The following is a 19,797-nucleotide window of genomic DNA, read 5'->3' as shown; positions in this document are numbered from 1 at the left end:
AGATTGCAAATTTGAGACAACTCTGGACTGTGTTGTGTGTTTAAGGCCAACCTGAACCACATAGTGAGAGCATGTCTCAAAAAAAAAGAAAAAGAAAAGAAAAAAAAAGATTCCACGTACAATTATGTGCAGGATATGTTACTTGATAACGATAATAAATGACTATATTACCTGTTTACATATTTACTATACTGAGCTCATTTATCGTTATTTTAGTCTGTACTCTTTATACATTTTTTTGGTACCAGGAATCAAACTCAGGACCTTGTACTTGCCAGACAGGTGCCACTGAGCTCTATCCCCAGCTCTGTACTCTTTATATGTATAAAAAAAGTTTACTATATATCAGTCTGCATGTTATGCTGGCAGTGGTCTCAAGCATGTCGTGTTTACTGTTTCTCTTGATTGCATCTTTTTCTCTTGGGCTTAATTCAATCTCCTGTTTTTGTTCTATTGCTCTATTCATCAGGACCCTGGCACCAACAGGGGACCGTATGTGTATGAATCTCTGCTGTTTACGTGCATATGTCACACAGCCTAGGTGTGCAGCGGGCTACCCCACCCAGGCTTGCATAAGTATACTGCATCGTGTTCACTACAGAATTGCCTAAGCATACATTTCTCTGAATACGTTCCTGTCAAGTAACATATGAGCATATATATATATATCTAAATGAAATGATAGTTATTATAGGGAATTTCAGAAGTAGTATATGAATATATATTCAATGTACAAAGAAGATAAAAAGTAGGAGCCCACCTTGGTACCACACCCAATTCCACTGTCCCCAGAAGTTGTCTGAGCACTGCTGAGTCTCTTAAATTTCTCAAAGGCCCACCTAATGCCAAGCATGAGGGCCAGGTCCAACATCAGCAGCTGCTTCTCTGCCTTCCTCTTTTATTGGCCGTGTGCTCCAGTGCTTTCCTTACTTGCAGAAAAGAGGTGTGAAGAGGGCACTGTTTGCCAGCCACGCAGAGGGTTGGGTCGCACCTCCCCAGGGCACTGAGAGTTCAATGTGTAGACATCTTTTTACCCCTAGCTTCAGCAATTTATTCCATTCTTTTGGAGCAGCAGATGGCCTCTTAGTACTGAGACTGTACAAACGACTTTGGGATAATCCCAGACTGGATTCGTGAGCTTGGCCTGAAAGGAATTTTCAGGCCCTGGCCATGTCTACCTCCAGAATCATTCCAGGAATGAAGCAAAGTGGTCCAGGAGTGTGCATGCCACCTGGCACCTGGCTTCATCTGTCCTGGACAGATTTGGGAAGGAAAGGGGTAACTCTGATGTCTGCTGCTGCCGTGACAGAGGCACTCATGGATAAGCAGAAAACTTTTCCCTTCTCTACCCAGTGCAACTCTGTTCTATCCTCTGCTTTGTCCTGCAGCAGCCTCTCTGCCTAGCTGACTCCACTGTGTGTGTGTGTGTGTGTGTGTGTGTGTGTGTGTGTAAGTGTGGGTGTATGCACACAGGCATGGACTCTCCGTATGTCCCATGCTATCCCACCCATGGTGAGAAGCAAAGACAAAAGCCCTGAGAAATCACCAAGTAGAAAGGGACACCCAGAAAGCATTTATCTGTCTCCAGGAAGCCTGTGTCTAAGTCCTGGACAATAGCTGGGTGCTTTCCAGCTTTTAAATCTCTTTAAGGAAATTGGAACATGACGGACTTCATCCTGGACCAAATTTCAAAATACATTTCTGCAGACAAATTGACTTCCTAGTTGTGTCACCTGACTCACTGCTAAACCACACTGTCTCCTTCCATTGACCACATGCTCCCCCCTTCCCAAGTAAGAGATTTGGCCTCCTCGTCATTACTGAAAAAATTTTCAACTTTTCTTCCAGTTCATTCTTTACGTAAGAATTATTAATATTAAACATTTGACAATGCCGTTTTGAAAGCAGAAGTACAAGTCACTTTAAAAACAGATCAGACATTTTGTGCAGTTTTTATTTTTACATTTTCCCAGAGTTTTCCCCCTCTTCTCTTCCGCAGAGTGGTGCTCTGCAATCCAGCCGATGGGCTCCTGACTCAGCGGAGCTGTTTCTAATTATTGAACATCTAGAAGTGGTTCCAGACAACTGCTCAGCATTATATTCCCACCACCAAAACCTGAGAGACAGAATTCTTGGTTACAAAACGCTAAAGTTAAGGGTTGAAAGACAACTTCCATTATAACCTCCTGTTTTCACTCACTTATAATTGTCCAAAAATTGTCCTTTTACTCCAAATCATTCCATGGTCTGTTTCCACCCCAGGGAAGAAATTGCTTGGAAAGTTTGAACAAAAGTGGTTTCGCCAGTTCGGAATCAGGCAGCTTGGGAGGGAATACCCTTCTTTAGCAAAAATAATAATAATAATAATATATATCTCTGCCTGTGGACAATCCCAGAATAACTGTCCCTTTATGATGTTGGCTCACTCATATGGGTGGCCAGCTTATCCAAGGGAGGAAGTGTCTATGAATGGAACAAAAATCCAGAATTTCCCGCAAGGAATCAGAAGCAATGATAGCATTGCTTTCTGTCCTACAAGGGATCTGGGCAGAGCAGGTCTTATATCATGTGCAGAACAAAGGTTGTCCTCTTTTCCTGGGATTAGCTGCCTTATTTATAATAGAGGGCAGTAGTTATTAGCATGTGATATAAGTTAAGGCATTCCTGAATTTGTGTTTGGATTTTGCCCATGACTAGCTACAATGGCAGTGAATACAGTTACGTGACTAATTAAGCTAAAGAACATCCCTGGGCTTTGATTTGCTTTACCATTAAAGTGGGACTCATAGCTGTACCCACTTCACAGAAGTGTCTTGGGGATAAAAGAGATGATATACAAGATGTTTGGCACAGTGTCTCTTAACCATGTGTGTGTGGAGGGGTGTTGGTCACCTGGCAGCATAGCAGCAGTCATAGAGAAATATCCATAAGTGGCTGCATGTTTAATTGGCTGATCGTGTTGACATGCTGGTGTTTTGCCTTCCAAAATTTGTGACTCACTGGGCCAAGGGGGTGGTGGATGAGTAGAGACCAGAGCTGCTGCTGGACCTGCTGGGTTACAGACCAGTAAACCAGAAGCTTTGGATCTCTCTGGCCACAGGCTCCAGCATCCTACCTGGGAAACTGTGCAAGGACCAAGTCAGCCTGTCGCAGTGGCGCTGGACATCTTCACCCCAGCAGGGAAGCAGGAGAGCAGGCCAGCCCTGATTTCCAGCCGGTCCATCTCTCACAAAGCAAATGCTTTCGTCCCCACTTGGCTTCTAGGGTCTACTGTTAGGTTAATGAGAAAATGATTCTGGGATGTTGGGACAAAGATAGTTTCTCTAGTAAGACTCCAAAATTGTGAACCACAAAGTGAGAAATGGATGGATTTGACCACATCAAAATTAAAGGTTCTGCTCAAGTTAATAGATGGTATTAGATTAGGAGAAACTTCTTGTAATATCTATGGCTTTCAAAGGTGTAATACATAAAATATTCAGGGAGCTCCTGCCAATCAGTAAGACAGTACACATATTCAGGCTGCTGTAGCACAGTACCATGGCAGCTGATAAACAAAGAGAAACTTCTCACAGTTTTGAAGGCCAGGAAGTATAAGGTCAAAGCCCTGGCAGGTTCAGTGTCTGATGAGAACCTGTTTCCTGACTCACTGACTACCAGCTCGTTTTGTGCTCATGAGCCAGAGAGCTGAGGGATCTCCCTGGAGTCTCTTTCATAAGTACACAAATCCCATCCATGAGAAAAGCACCTTCCCAAGGTCCTTAATCACCTCCTAAACCATCACCTTCAGGGTTAGGAATTCAACATAGGAATTCTGAGGGGAAAGCAAAACAGTCAATGCACTGCGGTATATATTAGACATTTGCCCAAAAGAGAGAACAATACCTGATTCTAGGTCAGGCTTAATTTTAATTATTTTAAGATAAGTAACAAAGCAAAACTAGGAATCTGAATGACCAAGAAGAACACATGAGGCAAGCTCAACTTTTCTAGTAATCACAAAAAGGCAAATCAGAGAAAGACATCACTTTATGTGCAGTACACTGACAAAATTAGGTACTTGAACTATGCTGAACACTGAGAAGGATGCGTGGAAACAGGACTCCAATTGATGGTAGTTAATACATATGATATATAACGGTGCCTGTCTGTATATGTTTTTACATACGTATTAAAACGTTGTGAATGCATCATGGAATTATTAGTGTAATTGAATATGTGAATGTGAGAATTAGGCAAGTCCTACTCCCCGGTGCAAATCCCAGAGAAACTCCTAAACAGTAATATAAGGAGACACACAAGAATGCCTCGCAATGCAAAGAATTTCAGGCTACCTATGTATTTACTGGAATAGTGCACACCAACAAAAAAAGAACTGGCTAGAGTCATGTAGGGCATCACCCATGCATCTCAAAGCATAGTACTGAGAAGAATAAAGACGCTGAATTAAATGGGATTGACAGCAAAATAACGCATATTTTAAAAACACACAGATCATATTATGCAATTTCCATGGATGCCATAGGTAAAAGTAAACACGTGTAAAGTAGATTTTTCAAGGGCCTACTGGAATAAAAAAAAGGGAGAACATTTAGGGGAAGTTTGAATCAGAAACAGCAGATGAAAAAGAAAAAAATTAAACTTTAGAAAAAGGGTTGCATCAAATGGCTTATTGCCACCAACTAAGAGGGAGAAACTCAATTCCGGTCATCTGGGGACAGACACTATCTTCATGGATGTAACATTTCGCACCACTAAGCCCACAGTAGGTGCTCAGTTAATGATTTAATAATTTCTAACCTGCGTGTTTTACCCTTCAGATTCCAGTATTTCCAAGAAATAGAATCTCTGTTTTCTCTGGAACCAATGTGCAGAGCTCGGAGGGATTCCCTACTTCCACACAAGACCATCGAGTAGAATTCCAGCCAGTCTCGAAAAGACACCATTGAGTCAGTGAGATAGAAGAAATCCAAGAGAACATTCGTTCAGACTCCTGATTTCACACAGAGGACTCTGAAGCCCTGTGAGGTCCAGGACCCGCTCCAACCAGGCGCCTGGCCGCTGTGTGAGCAGAAGAGGACCCCCAGCCTCTACCTTCCCATTGTCTGCTCTTTCCACATTGCTACTTCCAACGACGCTGCTACTGACTTCAGCTTGCTTGGCATGTCAGAATTCAGCACTTTTATTCTCTGCACTACAACCTACTCATTCATGGTCTTTATAGGAACGAAAAATTAGAACAGAGTCCCTGCAGCCGGAGAAACGGCTGGCAGGTGAGGACACTGTTCTCTCCAGACCCCACCCGTATGCCTGCGCCTTCGCCGTCAGATTCTCTGTCCCTTCCCGCTGCTGATTCTTCTGAGCCTTACACTTCCTGAGAGTCCGAAGCAAACACTCCCTTGCGCGAAGCTTGCTTCAGGATCAACCTCTGGCAGGGTCGGATCTCTCCGCTGCGGCACTCCCCAGGCATGTGGGTGTGACGCCCTGCGCTGGCAGCAGAGGGCAAGCGTGCCCGGTGCGCTTCCTCCAAAGCCTCCGTTTGGGGAAGGGCGGGTTGCAAGCATTGCCCCTGGCTGCACAACCGAGAGCCTCCCGGTGGGGAGCCTGGCCAGGACCAGTTCCTCTGTGGTCTGTGGTCAGGGATGGCTGTGTTCCCCAGCGCCGTCACGGGAGACATTTCCATGGAGCGTTCCAGGGAGGAGGGGAAAGCTGCTGTTCCTTGGCTGGAAAAGTGTTTGGGTCTCCTTTCTCTTCACGTGCTAGCAGAGGCCTTCCTAGCTGGGCTCGCCTTTGCCTGCCTGCCTGGGGGGAAGGGAGGTAAAAGCTTCCCCTGCTCGCCTCCCTCTAGGAACGCCCTGACTGAATCCCACAACAGGGGCCCCCTCTTTCTCCTGGAGGAAAGCATTATGAGTTTACTTTGAAACCCAGAGACCGTCTAGGGAGGATCCTACAGCACCTGAGCCCATTGTTTGAATTATAGAGATAGTAGCAAATTAGCACTCATAGAGGGGAGATCTGATTTTTGGAAACAGTCAAGTAACAATCTGCCTAAAATCTGTTAAATAATGTAGGCAGTAAAGCTTGGAATGTCAAAGTACCACCTCAGGGCCTGCTGTGTAGCAGAATCTGGGTAGACACGCGGGTGGTATGTGGAGCTGGGTCAGGTGGGAGTTGAACGTGTTGTTATTTAATGAATTTTTAATATAGAATTATGAGATCGTTTTTCTTAGATGGTCTCTAAAGCAGTTCCAAAGAGAAAATCTAAAAGAGAGCTATCCAAAGAAAATATCGTTGTGGTGAAAACTTCTGCAGGAGATTTAGCTGTTGATTGGCCAAGTTCCACATTTATTAAAAAGCATCTTTCTTGTTATTTTATATTTGTTCTTTTGTATATACCAGCTCTTCAATTTACAGATATTCCTTGGTCACAAAATAAAGGCCAAAGATCTTGGGTTCCAATGGCCCTTGCTCCGCATCTGAATGCCTTGTACCAACCACCCCTTGTGTCCTGGACCAACCATTGGAAGACTGAAGTCTTTTTCTTCATCTTTAAAATGGGTGCCTCATCCCAGCATGCAAATATCATGTGTCAGTCAAAACCATAAAAGAAGAGAAATGAAGATAACAGCAGCTCCCTGCCTGCTGCTACAAGGCTGGGATATGATTACAGACTTTTACATGATCTGTAAACTGAAGTGCTCTAAACACCTCATCTCTTACTAGTCCTTCTGCTTTCCTTGCTTATGAATTTCCTGAAGCTAAAGAGCGTGCTTCAGCTTCCTTGGGACTGTCCACCATGCTCATGGAAAGTGAGCTGGCAGCCACGAGGGAGCTCATGTCTTCTGCCAATAGTCTGGTTTTCTGCCTTGTGGCTTCAGGGCAAGGTCATGGCTTGCTGTGGGGCGACATTTCTGCCACAGTGGACTGCCATCTGTGAGGATGGAAACCAGACAGGTCAGCTATGCCAAGGATTTGTTGAATGCAGACTTTGGGCTGGGTGCTCTCCTCAGAACTATTGTAGAGGTACAGCTAGATCAGACATGATCTCTACATTCAAGGAGTTTACAAGTCACATTGATCGTGTACATAACTAGTTGCTCATGTTCACTGTGTTCAAATGGAAGCACAAAAAACTCCAGATATGGAGAGTTCAGAACAGCTTCATAGAGAGTAGGCCTCAAAGGATGAGCAGGAGTAGGACAGGTCCAGCTGGGGAAGGAGTCATGCCAAACAGGGGAGAAAAATCTGATCAAAGACATGGCCAGGTCATTGGAGAAGTAGCTAAATTGACTGGAGGCGAGTGTGCCTGGATGTGTCAAGGAGAAAATTAGGACTTCTCTAGAGCCAGCTGCCAATGCCCTGGGCTGCTATTATGGTTTAGATCTAAAATGGTCCCCAAAGCCTTGCGTTTGAAAAAGACTGGGTTATGGGGGTGCTATAGTCGACTTGTCTTTAAAAGGTAGAGGTCAGGTCAGAAGAGGCAGGTCATCGGGCTATGACCTGGAAAGGTGTCTCCCTCCCCAACCCCACCCTTCAAGCCCTGCTTCCTGGGTGCCATGACACCAGCAGCTCTCCTCTGCTCAGACCTTACACTATGCTGCTGGCCAAGCAGGGACTGAAACTTCTGAAACATGAGCTAAACATAAACCTTTCTTCCTTTAAGCTGCGAGCATTGGGTATTGTGCCCCAGCAACGAGAAGGTGACTAAGACAGTGGCCTTGCCGAAAGCCTGGGATCATCTCAGAGGCAAAGTTCAGTCATTCTATTACATTTGAGTCCTCAGACAGGTCATCTTGGCTCACTCTTACGGGGAGAAGCAGTGGCTGCTCCCAGGCTGAAGGGCTGGTGACCAAGGCAGGCAAAGTTAAGGCAGAGTACACCTTGTGCCCCCAACTGTCCTGGAACAAGCATCTGTCCTGGTTTAGAGAAGCATCCAAAGTCTGAAGAATGCAAACAGGAAAAAGCTTCACTGTCATTCTGCCACAGCCTCCCAGCCGGCTCTATGGGACTCCTGCTGCTTGCCCTAGACAGTATGTCAGGCAGAGCTCACAGGAACTCATTTTGGTCATTAAAAAGACCAGTCCAACCCAAAGCCAGCTATCAGGTCTAGCATTCTGCCTCTCCCTTCTTTCCCCTCCTTCCCATTTTGGGTCTTCCCTCTGTCTGTCAGAGAACTGGGCCCTGGGTGGAGGGCCCAGGGTGGAGGGAGGAGAAGGAGGGGTCCTGGACATTGTACCTGTCAGTACCTCTCATGCAGCAAGGGACCCACAGTGGCTCTTTTAGGGGTACATGGTGAGTGACCAAGAAGCCCTCTGAGAACAAACTGTGCCCTGCAGTCACCAAGTGTGGGCAAGACCTGCGCTCTCATTGACTCCATGCTGGCCCCCATGCAGTGGCTTAACCCCTTGGTTTCTGCTCATCATGGTTCACCCAACACCCTCTGACTACTGGGGGCTCCTTATCTTAAAAGGAGCTCCCCTGGGCTTTGTCCCTTCCAGACATTCTGAGCAACTCTGCCTTCCTGGGCATTCCCATGGCCCACAGAAAATACCACACCAGAAACAGACTGCAAGGGGGTGGGGGGTTCCTTGTTGCTCTTTCTTTGCTGCCCTGGTGCCTACAGGATGAGTCCTGGTTATAGAAGTCTCCTGCAGGCAGCAGCATTAGGCTCCCTGTTCATGTAATTCCAAGACCCCCAGGTTCTCTCCCATCATTTGGTGACAAATCAGTCTGTGAGTTTCTGCTGCCAGGGGTGCCAGGTACCAGCGCCTCTGTCAGATAGGCACCCACACTGACGGTCAGTGCTGGGAGGATGTGGTAAAGCCGCAGCTCTATTCCCCAACATTCTTTAATCTCAGGAACTCTCTTGAGAAATTTAAGGCTTCTGTGGATACAGGTCCAAGAAAAGTTAAAGGGCAAAAGTCACAGCACCGCTTTACCTACCTTAATAAGTCCCATGTGGCTGCATCTTGCAGCTCTTCCTGGCCTCACTTTGGGGTTTTCATCAAAATTCCAAAGCAATAAGAAAATCTCACTAGGTGTTTTACTGTGTTAGTGATGCTTTACAGCAGAGTTCTTCAACCTCAGCACTGTTGACATTTGAGGTCAGGTCACTGCTGCGTTTGCTGTCCTGTGCACTCCAGATAGTGAGCAGTATCCCTGGCCTCTTCTCAGTGAAAGTCTCTCAATCAAGAAAATCAAAAATGTCTTCAGAGATAGTCTACCATCCTCCAGGAAGGTTAAGGGTAGGGGTTGGAGAGCTTGCTCCCTGGCGAGACTGCTTGATAGACAAAAGGAAGTCACTGACAATTTTTGAGAAAGAAAGTAACATAAAATTACCACCAAATATAGTCAGGTAGAGTGGTATACACATGTAGTCCCAGCTCTCTGGGGGATTAAGGAAAGAGGATCTCAAATTGGAGCCTAGCCTGGGTAACTTAAAGACTTAATGAGACCTTGTCTCAAAATTTAAAAATTAAAAAAGAACTGGGGCTGTAGCTCAGAGTGAATGCCCTGAGTTCAATCCCCAGTACAAAACGAATTAATTAATTAATTAATTAATTCACCAGATATCATTTGATTGATTTTCCTGAATGATATGACAAGGAGAGTTCAAGGCTAAGAAATGTTCACTGTGCAAACAACAATTTTTTAATCATCCTCAACAGTGTACAAAGTGTCATCATGAGACGATGTCATCTGACTTTCACACCAGTCGTCTGAGGAAGGCCTGGGTTTCTGGTGGTTTGTTATTGGGAAGGTTGTGGCCAGTGTGTAGGAGTGCTGGGTTAAGGGCTGTGGGAAGAAAATCTAGCCATGGATAAGGGGCTTCTCCATGGGACCCAGAACTTTCTTTTCAGAGCAGAAACCCTGAGAAAACTGTTTAGATCTATAATAACAAATATTGTACTAAAGTTAATTCACAAGCACATTGTATGTGCCTATCTTTCTTAGATCATTTCACTTAATTCTCTCCACTAGCTCCAGGGAACAAATACTATTGTTACTCCCAATTTCAAAGTAGTAAACTGAGTTTTCAGAGGTTAAGTTATGCACCCAAGGGTCACTCAGCAACCAGATGGAGTTTTAATCCAGGTCAGCTGGGTCAACTCCAAACCCTTGTTCATAACCATGCCTCCCTCCCAAACAAATTCCTTGCAGATTTTGCTCCAAAGACAGGCTGTACAGTCCAGAATCCTCTGCACATATATCATCCTCACCATCAGAAGAAGCCTTGCCTTTACCAGCACTGTTGAGGAAATGCAATAGTTTATTCCCATTTGACTGCTGTCTTAGTCACTTTCCTCATTGCTGGAACAAAATAACCAACACCAGCAACTTGAAAGAGGAAAGGTTTATTTTGATTCATGGTTACTGACATAGCTCCAAGACAGGAACAGCATGGCAGAAGGACAGAGCAGAGGAAAAGCTGCTCACATAATGGCAGCCAGGAAGCAGAGAGAGGTGAGGATCTGGGAAGGAAGATACACCCTTCCAGATCATGGACAGTGTTCCACCTCTTCCAACAAGCCCCCAACCCCCAATGGCAAGTCAGCTTTAGTGCCTTCGTGATTCAACCACCTTTGAAAAGCCCCACCTATAAGCACTTGTGGCCTTTGGAGGTTGTTCCCCCAGCCCCCAAAAGACTCATGTGCATCTCTTCATGCAAAATGCATTTAGTTCATCTCTAAGAGTTGCCAAAGTGCTAAAAGCTCCAGCATTGCTGAAAACTCCACATCCAAAAGTCTCTTCTGAGACTCAAGGCAAACTCCTAGCTGTGAGTTACTAGAAAAATAAAAAAAGAAAGTCAAATACTGCCAGCCTACAATGGCACAAAGTAAACATTTCTATTTGCAAAAGGGAGGAAGGGAGGATGGAAAGAAATGAGAAAAAAAGAAAGAAAGAAATCAGACCAAAGCAAGATAATTCCCTGTCCAGCACCCAGGGTAAATTGTGGCGAAATATGAATTCTAAAGGGCTTGAGTGGGCTTCCCCCTACACCGTTGCCAGATACAGCCCTCAGGGCTTCTTTCTTGGGGTGACTTCATTCATGCCTGCTGCCTGTGGCTTTCCTCAGATGTTCCACGTTCCTGGCCTCTCAGACTTCCTGAGGTCTCCACTGGACATTTAGCTTCACTCTCAGCTACACACACTTTCTTCTCAGGGGCACACTGTCTTTCCCCTAGGCCTTCTTATGAAATCTGAGTAGAAGCCTCCCTGACCCCACCTATCTTACATTCTGCCTGCCTTTAAAACCATCACCATCTGGATGATGCTGTCTTCTGTCAGTTTAAGCAATTGAAGAGAACTCCTTGGATCATGTTTCCAGCAGCTGCTGAGTGCCTGGAAAACTGAGCACTGTGAAACAAATCATAGCAAATCTATTCCCCGCATGGCCCTTCCTGAGCACAGTGCCCCAAGGCTCTCTTCTCAAATGCAAGCTTTATAGCTTTGTACCCTTGAGCCCTCTATGGGTGGATTATTTTGGATTCCTCACATGCCTACAAAGCATCTTTCCTATTGTCCTGATGTAAAGTTTTTTACTTCTTTTTAGTGCTAATCTTTTTAGCAATGAAGCACTCCTTGGGCAAAACTTACAAGCCCCAACCTTATAGGCTCCAATTTTCCTGGCCAACAGCAAAGTTTTTCAAATTTTTCTGCTCTACTTGTTTCTGTTTCTCACAGTAAACATGCCTAAAAGTGTCAGCAGTACCATGCCACAGTATTAACACTGGGCTGCCTTGAAATTTCCTCCACTAGATTAATTAGTCAAGCATGCTAATTTCAGTCTCCTGTAAAGTCTCAGGACATAGGCAAAATGTAGACAAACTTTCTTCCGGAGAGTAACATATATGATCTTGAGCTCCTCTGGCAGTGAAGTCATCATTCCCAACTCAAATCTCCCAAACCCTTTACAAATTTTCTGGTCTTTTGAGCTCCACCCAGAATCTTACATCAAGCTTGGTTTACAGAATTCTAGGGCTTCTTAGACTGGCATCACCAAACCTCCCCAGACTCTTCCCATTAGCCACTTTGAGAGGCTTCTAAACCACACAAGCAGGTATATTCACAGCAACAACCTCTTTCTCAGTACCAATATCTGTCACAGTCACTTGCCTCATCAATGGAACAAAGTACTTGACACTCATATCTTAAAGGAAAAGTTTATTTTGGCTCATGGTTAGTGGGCTCCAAATCAAAAGTTATATGGCAGAGAAGCATAGGCAGAAGAAAAGCTGCTGTCTTCATGGTGGCTGGGAATCAGAGAGAGAGAGAGAGAGAGAGAGAGAGAGGGAGAAGTAGACCATTTCAGGCCATGCCCCTGGGACTCACCTCTTCCAACCAGATCTTGCTTCCTAACAGTAAGCCAGCTACATCACTGTCATGATTCACTAACCTTCCAAAAGACCCTCTTATGAGTGCATAAGGCCTTTGGGAGACAGTCTTAATCTAGACCATGACAACTACCAAAGATACAGCCTAGAAAATAAATATTAAACCCAAACCAGAAATCAGAACATCTTGATTCCTTGTACAATTTGTTGAATGAACCAGCCCAGACTGTGGAACAGAATATTCTAGTAATCTCCAAAATCCAAATTACATTTGAACTACAGTGTCATTCTTCAGAATAAAATAAATCAATATTTTTGCCTATATTCAGCACCAGTCATTGTGCCAAGAACTTTCCTTTCAGGATTCCTTCTGAGGATCCTTGGCACAGGGGGTATAATTATTTATTTTACAGATTAGGCAACTGAGGCTCTGTAAGGTTTATGTCCATCACAAATGCCAAAACAGGACTCAAACACAAATTCACTTAAGCCAAAGTACAAGCTCTCACCCTTGGGTTTTTTACTCTTTTGTATTTACCATTATGAGTGTTATTACCTGGCTTTAAGAAAAAAAGAAAGGGAAGAATTGAAAGCCAGAGTGATTGAGCAGCTTCATCACCCTGCAAAACCTCCTGTGGCTGATACAGGGTCCAGGGTCCAGCTGTTAAGAGTATAATATCCACAGAATTTTCACCCTGCAGCCACAGGTCCACATTCTACCAGGACACCTTGGGCAGTGAGGCTGTATCCCTATGTTTCATTACCTGGGTAACAAGTCAGGCTAGCCTATGTGGAGCTGTGATGTTCAGGACACTCGTCAGTATCCTCCTCAGAGCTGGTGCAGTTAAGCAGGTGATATGTGAGGGAGAAAGGGTTTCTCTTTGGAGACAAGGTCCAGGTAGCCTGTCATGGTTGCAGGGGGCCAGGGAAGCAAAGGTGCCTTACCTGGGGCTGAACACCCCTTCAGGTGTCCAGCCAGAGGTGTGAGGAGGACCTGGTGAAGAAGGAGGTGGTCTTTAGGCCCTGAATGTCACAGATAGCCTGTGAAGAGAGACCTCAGTTCAAGAAAGTGCTATACCAGTGATTCTGGGAGACATAGAGCCTGATGACAGTGTAGACAGACCCTTAAAGGGCCTTGAGCAACCTGTATTTATTATGGGTGAGAGCAAGGGTTCAGGTTCCATGAGGGAGATATTCAAGTCTAGAAAGGGACCTTGGTTCCCTAGTAGTAGTAGGCAGTGAGTTTCCCTGGAAGGCACACCTCGACTCTAAGGTAGCAATATGTGTCCTGTGACTTACAATGGCAGAGAGAAGAGGTCAAGGAGCCTAGAGTGATATTCTACTCCCCCTCCCAACTACATAGGTCACAGCAAATGCTGATAAAAAGGAAAAGGAAAAAAAGCAGCAGAAATAAGATTTCTATCCCACTGATTCCTGTCTGTAATGGTCATTCTTACTGTCAGATTGATTAGTAAAGCACACTTCTAGGTGTGTCTGTAGGTCATGGAGGCACAACCCCAGGGGCTATAACCAGTCCCTGGTCCTTTCCTCTCTTCCTCTGTCCAACCTTCTCTGCTAGGAAGCTGCCTTGAGATAAACAGCTTTGCTCCACCATACCCTTTCACCACGATGTTTCTGTCTGGGAGCCATCTGACCATGGACTGGAACCTCTGAAACTGTGAGCCAAGTAAATCTCTTCTCTACCTCGCAGATGTCAGATATTTTGTGTCTGTACTGAGAAAGCTGACTAATACAATGTTCAAGCCTTAGGGGCTCCTCACCTTTCCCACAGACAAAGCAATTTTCACTTCTCTACAATTGTGTGATCACTGATGAGTGCATTTGGGTTGGATTACACCTTGGAGTTTTCTGAGGAGACAAGTTGTTGATGGAGGATGAAGGGATTGTCCTCTCCATTGCCCCTGAGAAAACTCTTTTTGGTTATATGGAACCCAATTCAACAACAGTTATTACTGTGTGCCTATTATATGCCAAGATCTGGGTTAGCTTCTAGTGGTGCAGAGAAGGGAAGTAAGACTAGCACATGCAGTTGTTTGGGTTCTATACCTACTATTCTAGTGGCACTGTACAAATCATGGTATAGACATGTGTATCTGGTAAGCCTTACCCTGCAGATGGCAGAAAGTTCTCTTGAAGATAATAAGCTGTAGAGGCTGGCTGTGGTAGAGTTGGTCCCCACCTTCAAAGGGCTCACTATTTAACCAACAGGAGGGCTCCAGGCCAGAAGGTAAACATGGAGAGCCAAGGCTATGTTCTGGGAGAGGATTTCCTCTTTTCCACAGGAGGACAAGCTATATTGAACTACACAAAAATGGGAAATAAACTTCATGTGCTCCAGTCTTTTTGCTAAACTCTCTGGTTAATGACTGGAGAATCCATTCTTTTGTTATCACTGCCCACCAACTCCCAGAAAGTGACAATCTTCCCTCGTCAAGAGAACATCTGCTTTGGCTCTACTATTCAATTGCTCCCAATCAGAGCAAGGCTCTTTCTGCTCATTATTCTTAGGAAAGGAAAAATAAAAACAAAACTAAGAAATCAAGCTGACTCTGAAAGAATGTCTCTTCCCAGTCTCCCCAGGGGCTGCCTTGGCTCAGTCAGCTGTGCCCTGAAGCCCTGTGTAGATGCAGACATCTGGCTGAAGGATTCATCATCTCAGGGCTGCAACTACAATCCCCAGCCCACCCCCAGCACCCTGTTCTCCATCTGAAAGAACCTCACGGCTGCACAATAACACACCCCATGCTTGTCAGTGCCAAGATCATCTTTATTATTTTATTCTTTGTTTGCTTTCCATGGCAAGTGAAAAAATAATTTAAACCAACTCTATGTACAGAAGCTTGGTTAGTTTTCCCAAGAGCTTCCAGAAAGACCTCAGCCCCTTAGATAGCAAAGAAAGGTTGCCTTTAACATCTATACAAAACTTCACCTATAAAAGTCTCACACGTAGAAAGCGTTTCTTTATTATAAGCATCACATTTTGGAAATGGGGGTGTGGAGGTCAGGGTGGGAAGTGGAGGAACGTGTGCAGGGTGGGGCTCCACACACACCTGCCCAGGTAATGAGGGGGCTGTAGCTGGCGGCGCTCAGGTGATCTGCAGTGGGGTCTCCAACATCTCCATAAGGAAGGTGTCAATGGGGGTGTCCCCGATGAGCTTGAAGAAGAAGAGGTGCTCCAAGCATTTCAAGCCGATGGAGCGCAAAGCGGGAAGGCGCAGCAGCAGCTTGGCAAACCTGCAAGGAGGCAGAGGGCACAGGTGACCAGGGCAGGGAGCCCAGAGAGCAAGGATGACAGGCAGGGCTCGCGGGAGGCACCTGCTGGTGGAGGAGGCTGCGCAGTCTTCTCCGTGGAGCCGTGCTAGGAGAGTGGGAGGGGAGGAAGGGTGGGTGAGGGCGCTGGAAAATCTCTAATCCCAGGGAGCTTCAGAAACAGTCTAGAGGGCTAGTCAGCCTACAAGGCAGAATCAGCATCCCATGGCCTCTTCAGGACGTTCATAGCCTGTCCTAACATTGCCCTCAAATCCCGTCACTCATAGGGGACAGAGGAAGAACTAGACCACATTGCCACCCGTGCCCTCAAAGGCGTAGACACGCAACTGACTTTCCCTCCCTCGCGCGTGTATTACTAGCCCGGAGACTTGAGACCTTTAAGGTCCCTGCTGCTTGTGCAAGAGAATGTGTATGTGAGTCTGTGCCCTCCTGCGTTTAGATTTCGGCTCTCTGAAAGAACTTGGCCTCTGCGAGGTGCACTTCTAAGGAGTGTCCACGGAGTGGCAGCACTCCACCACCGAGAAAAGCGCCTGCCCCCACCCCACCCCCCACCCCGCCTGCGGTACCGAGGTCCCCTTCAACAAGATTCTGCAACCAACAGGTGACCCGCGTTCAGCACACTTACCGGCCTCCCGGTGCCAAGTAACGCCCTGGTGCACCTTCCCCCTGCCCTCTCCTGACCTAACGGGCTCTGTGCCCATCCAGGCAGTGAGAACTGGCGTCTCTTCCTAGGGTCTGGAAGGAGCCCAGGCCCAAGGCAGGCCTCTTCCAGAAAGAGTCAAGTTCCAAAGTTTTTAAAGTGATACTCTTAGAAAAACCCTAAATGTCAACTGCAGGACAGTGACTAAACACGTGAAAATACATTCACACTCCAAAATATGACAAAGCTATTTAAAACGATAATTTTGTGCTTTTCTATCATTGGATAAAATTCTTAGAATGGCAAATGGAAGAAAAATAATGGGCCAAATTTTACAAGTTCATATCTGTAAATATAGTTGTACAAATATATACATAGATACACAAGAACACTGAAATGAAATACAGCAAAATATTTACAACCATATGTTATTATCTGATCTTTCTTTCCACCACTGGGCTGGACCATGTGACAACCCCCTCATGTGACCATGTGACTGGACCATGTGACTGAGCTTCAACTGAGAGAAGTGAGCGATTAGGTGAGGGAGCTCTCCAGTCTGTGTCTTGGCCTCCCCTCTGCTCCTCCACTGTCCCCATCCGCCACCACGGTGCAGACCCCAGTGGGGCTCCGGGTCATCGAGGAGCCACAAGAAGGAAAGAGCAAGGGCCCTTGAATGACCATGTGGAAGACAGGACTCCTCTGAACTGACTACCTGCCCACACAGAATAGCCAGGAAAAAACAAAAACCTATTGTGTTTCGTAACCGAATTTTGGGAAGTCTGTTATTATGGTGTCTGCCCTAACTAATGCAGTAGTCTGCTAATTCATGGCACCAAAGGCAGAAGCCCACCCCCAAGTTTCCTCACCGACTCTCGCCAAAACTACAGCTCAGCCTGTCCTGGGCAGTGGGTAGATGCTGACTTATGATCCCAGGTAAATGGCTGAATGGAAATTGGACTTCACAGGAGAATAAAAAGTCAATAGTGACAATAGAGGGTATGTAAATTTAATCCTAAAGATAAAAACTGATGTATCTTTATGTCAGTCTTTTCACTTTTATTTCCAATTTTCTGTGGGATTTGAGCCTATGTTCTCCTATTTTAGCTAGAGTTTCCGGTAGATACTCCATGTTAGCTGCACCTTGCGGGGAAAGTTGGAGAGGGTGCTTTTAGTGACTCGGAATAGCTACATACTGTTAGATGGCTCAGTGACACCACACAGACTCATGTTTGGATCTGTGGCTACATCCCCTGGCCTCAAAACCTATCCTTCCCATGCATGGGGCTTTCCAAGGGGCAGACCAGACAGCAATGCAGTCACTTCAAACACAGGCTCTTTGAAATCAGACCTGGGTCCCCCCTGCTACCTCCAACACAGAGCAGCTTTATTGTCTCAAGGAAGAGACAGCGTCTTTCTGAGCCTCCTTTGCTTACTGGAATACAGAACATGATTTTCACAGTAGTGATCGCTTCCTTTGCTTGTTAATCCAGTGTTTAAAGACCCATAAGTAGACACCCTTCTCGTCAAGACTCCAGGGCCTGCTGAAACCAAGGATAGTACCAAAACCTAGGTATACTTTTATCATATATATATATATAAAATCTATGGTATAGTTTGATTTAACAACTAGGTAAGTATGAAATTAATGAGAAGATAACAAAATGAAACCATTATAACATTTTAAGCTGTTCAGTGTTTATTGTTTTTACTGATTTTTTAATTATAACATTATCTTGCCATAGAAATTGTATAAAATTTATGAGTTGTTTATTTCTGGAAATTTCCACTGACTGTTTTCAGACCAAGATAGACCAATGGTGCCGAAACAGCCAAAAGTGTGACTGCATCTGAGGGACTGCTGTAGAGTCTGTGGGTGGGGCTTTAGCACAGAGGCTGCGGCAGTGGGCACGGAGTGGGCGGACCTCACCTCTAGCCTCATGGAGCCAGTGTATTGGGCTCATTATGAAGAACTAATCATTTAAAGACATCTTTTTTTTTTTTTGGTACTGGGAATCAAACTCAGGACCTTGCCCTTGCCAGGCAGGTGCTTGTGCCGCTGAGCTACATCCCCGGCCCTAGACACGTCTTATCGCTGTGTCCAAACTGCAACCCATGGGCTCCTTGCCTCTTCCCCTTTTTCTTAATGACATAATAAAAATATTTTCAAACAAAGGAAGTTATGTTACTTAAGCACAGAAAAACTGTTGTATATTTTATACGAGGCCCGAGACAATTGCTCCTCACTCTGTGAGGCCCAGGATGCCAGCAGGGCACTACCCAACTGAGAATGGGGGTTAGCTGGGTTGTTATAACCAAACCCGAGTACCTCTCACCTGCCTGGTTGCTCGGGATACTTCTGCTTGGTGTAGGCCTCCAGGGTGGCGTAAACCTTCTCTCGCAGAGTCTCTACCTCTGAGGGGTTGGACAGACCCTTGGCATCTGAAAAAGATGCAGTTTCAGCCTCTTGTTAACACCTCAACAGGACGCCCTCCCTTGAAGGCTCTTCCCATCACGCTGGCACTGCCCCAAAGTCAGGAGAGGCTCCTTAATAAGCCTACCTGGGAAATAAGCAAAGTTGGTTCTTTGCGGCTGCCTGCTCTCCTTCCTGTGCCTCATCTTCCCAATAAACTCTTGGTGCACAGGTTTTAAACCCTGTTACTTGCTAGATATTTTCCCGCTCCCTCCAAGGAGGAGAACTCTATTTCTCCAGGCCTTTCTAGAAATACCTTCACACATTTATCAAGCACCTCCTATGTGCTCAACATGGAGTAAGTGATGATCTGAGTACAAAACCCAAACTGGCATGTGTCCTGCATCAAGGAACTAACCACCTAACTCAGGAGTGAAAGCGTCTGCATGAATGGGTACATAATTCTGAAGACTCATTTTCGTGGACCTGCAACAGCATTTGATGAAGCTGTCCCACCTCCTTGAAATGCTCTTAGGTATCTGCTATCCATCTCTGAATGTAAGGTTCACAGAACAGTCCTGATTCCTGCCCACCCACTGTCAGAACTTTCTCCTCCTGGGGTTTTCTCCCAACTCTGAAAATGAGAACTCTGTTTTTCTAATTGTTCAGTAAAACAAAACACTCAAGTTTTAGTTTACATTTTTTGCTTTTGTATCCTATGTCTAACCCATGAGCAGATTCCAGTGGCTTTACCCATACCCCGGAATCAGAACATTTTTACCACCTCCTTCTCTACCACCATTTTCCTCTCCCCATCTTCCCCAAGCATACACACTGCCATTACTTAAGACTCGTTTCAGGACAGCTCTGAATAGAGGCCATGAATAGTCAACTCTGTGTTCTCTTGCTGCGTCTCAGCTGAGCTTCTAGCTCAAAATACATCAAAACACATCAGAGCCCTGGACGCCAATCTTGGAGGAGGGCTCTACCCCATGCAGTCACCTGGGTTAAACAGCACAATAGCGCGCAGGCACCCCAGCTCTGATTTGTCCATCTGCATGTCTTTCATTTTGGAAACCAGCTCAGTCAGGACTCTGTAGCAGAGGGCAGACAATGAA

At 45.6% G+C, this 19,797-nt stretch overlaps 1 protein-coding gene across 3 annotated transcripts in view; it reads right to left on the bottom strand.

Annotated features, from left to right (window-relative positions):
- Window positions 1-15,102: 15,102 nt before the first annotated feature.
- Rxrg (retinoid X receptor, gamma) overlaps window positions 15,103-19,797 on the bottom strand; it is a 42,943-nt gene continuing 38,248 nt past the window's right edge. For all 3 annotated transcript variants that reach the window (XM_005398248.2, XM_013521352.1, XM_013521353.1), the window contains 3 exons: window positions 19,682-19,773; window positions 18,603-18,708; window positions 15,103-15,590 (listed from right to left, as the gene is read on the bottom strand). In XM_005398248.2, the coding sequence (XP_005398305.1) occupies window positions 15,443-15,590; window positions 18,603-18,708; window positions 19,682-19,773 (346 nt within the window). In that variant the 3' untranslated portion in view covers window positions 15,103-15,442. The remainder of the gene's footprint in view (window positions 15,591-18,602; window positions 18,709-19,681; window positions 19,774-19,797) is intronic.

Source organism: Chinchilla lanigera, unplaced genomic scaffold, assembly GCF_000276665.1.
Source record: "Chinchilla lanigera isolate Chin_1 unplaced genomic scaffold, ChiLan1.0 scaffold00061, whole genome shotgun sequence".
In the NCBI taxonomy this organism is placed as follows: Eukaryota; Metazoa; Chordata; class Mammalia; order Rodentia; family Chinchillidae; genus Chinchilla; species Chinchilla lanigera.
The sequence above is the reverse complement of the archived record's forward strand: the minus strand, read 5'-3'. Positions and strand labels throughout refer to the sequence as shown.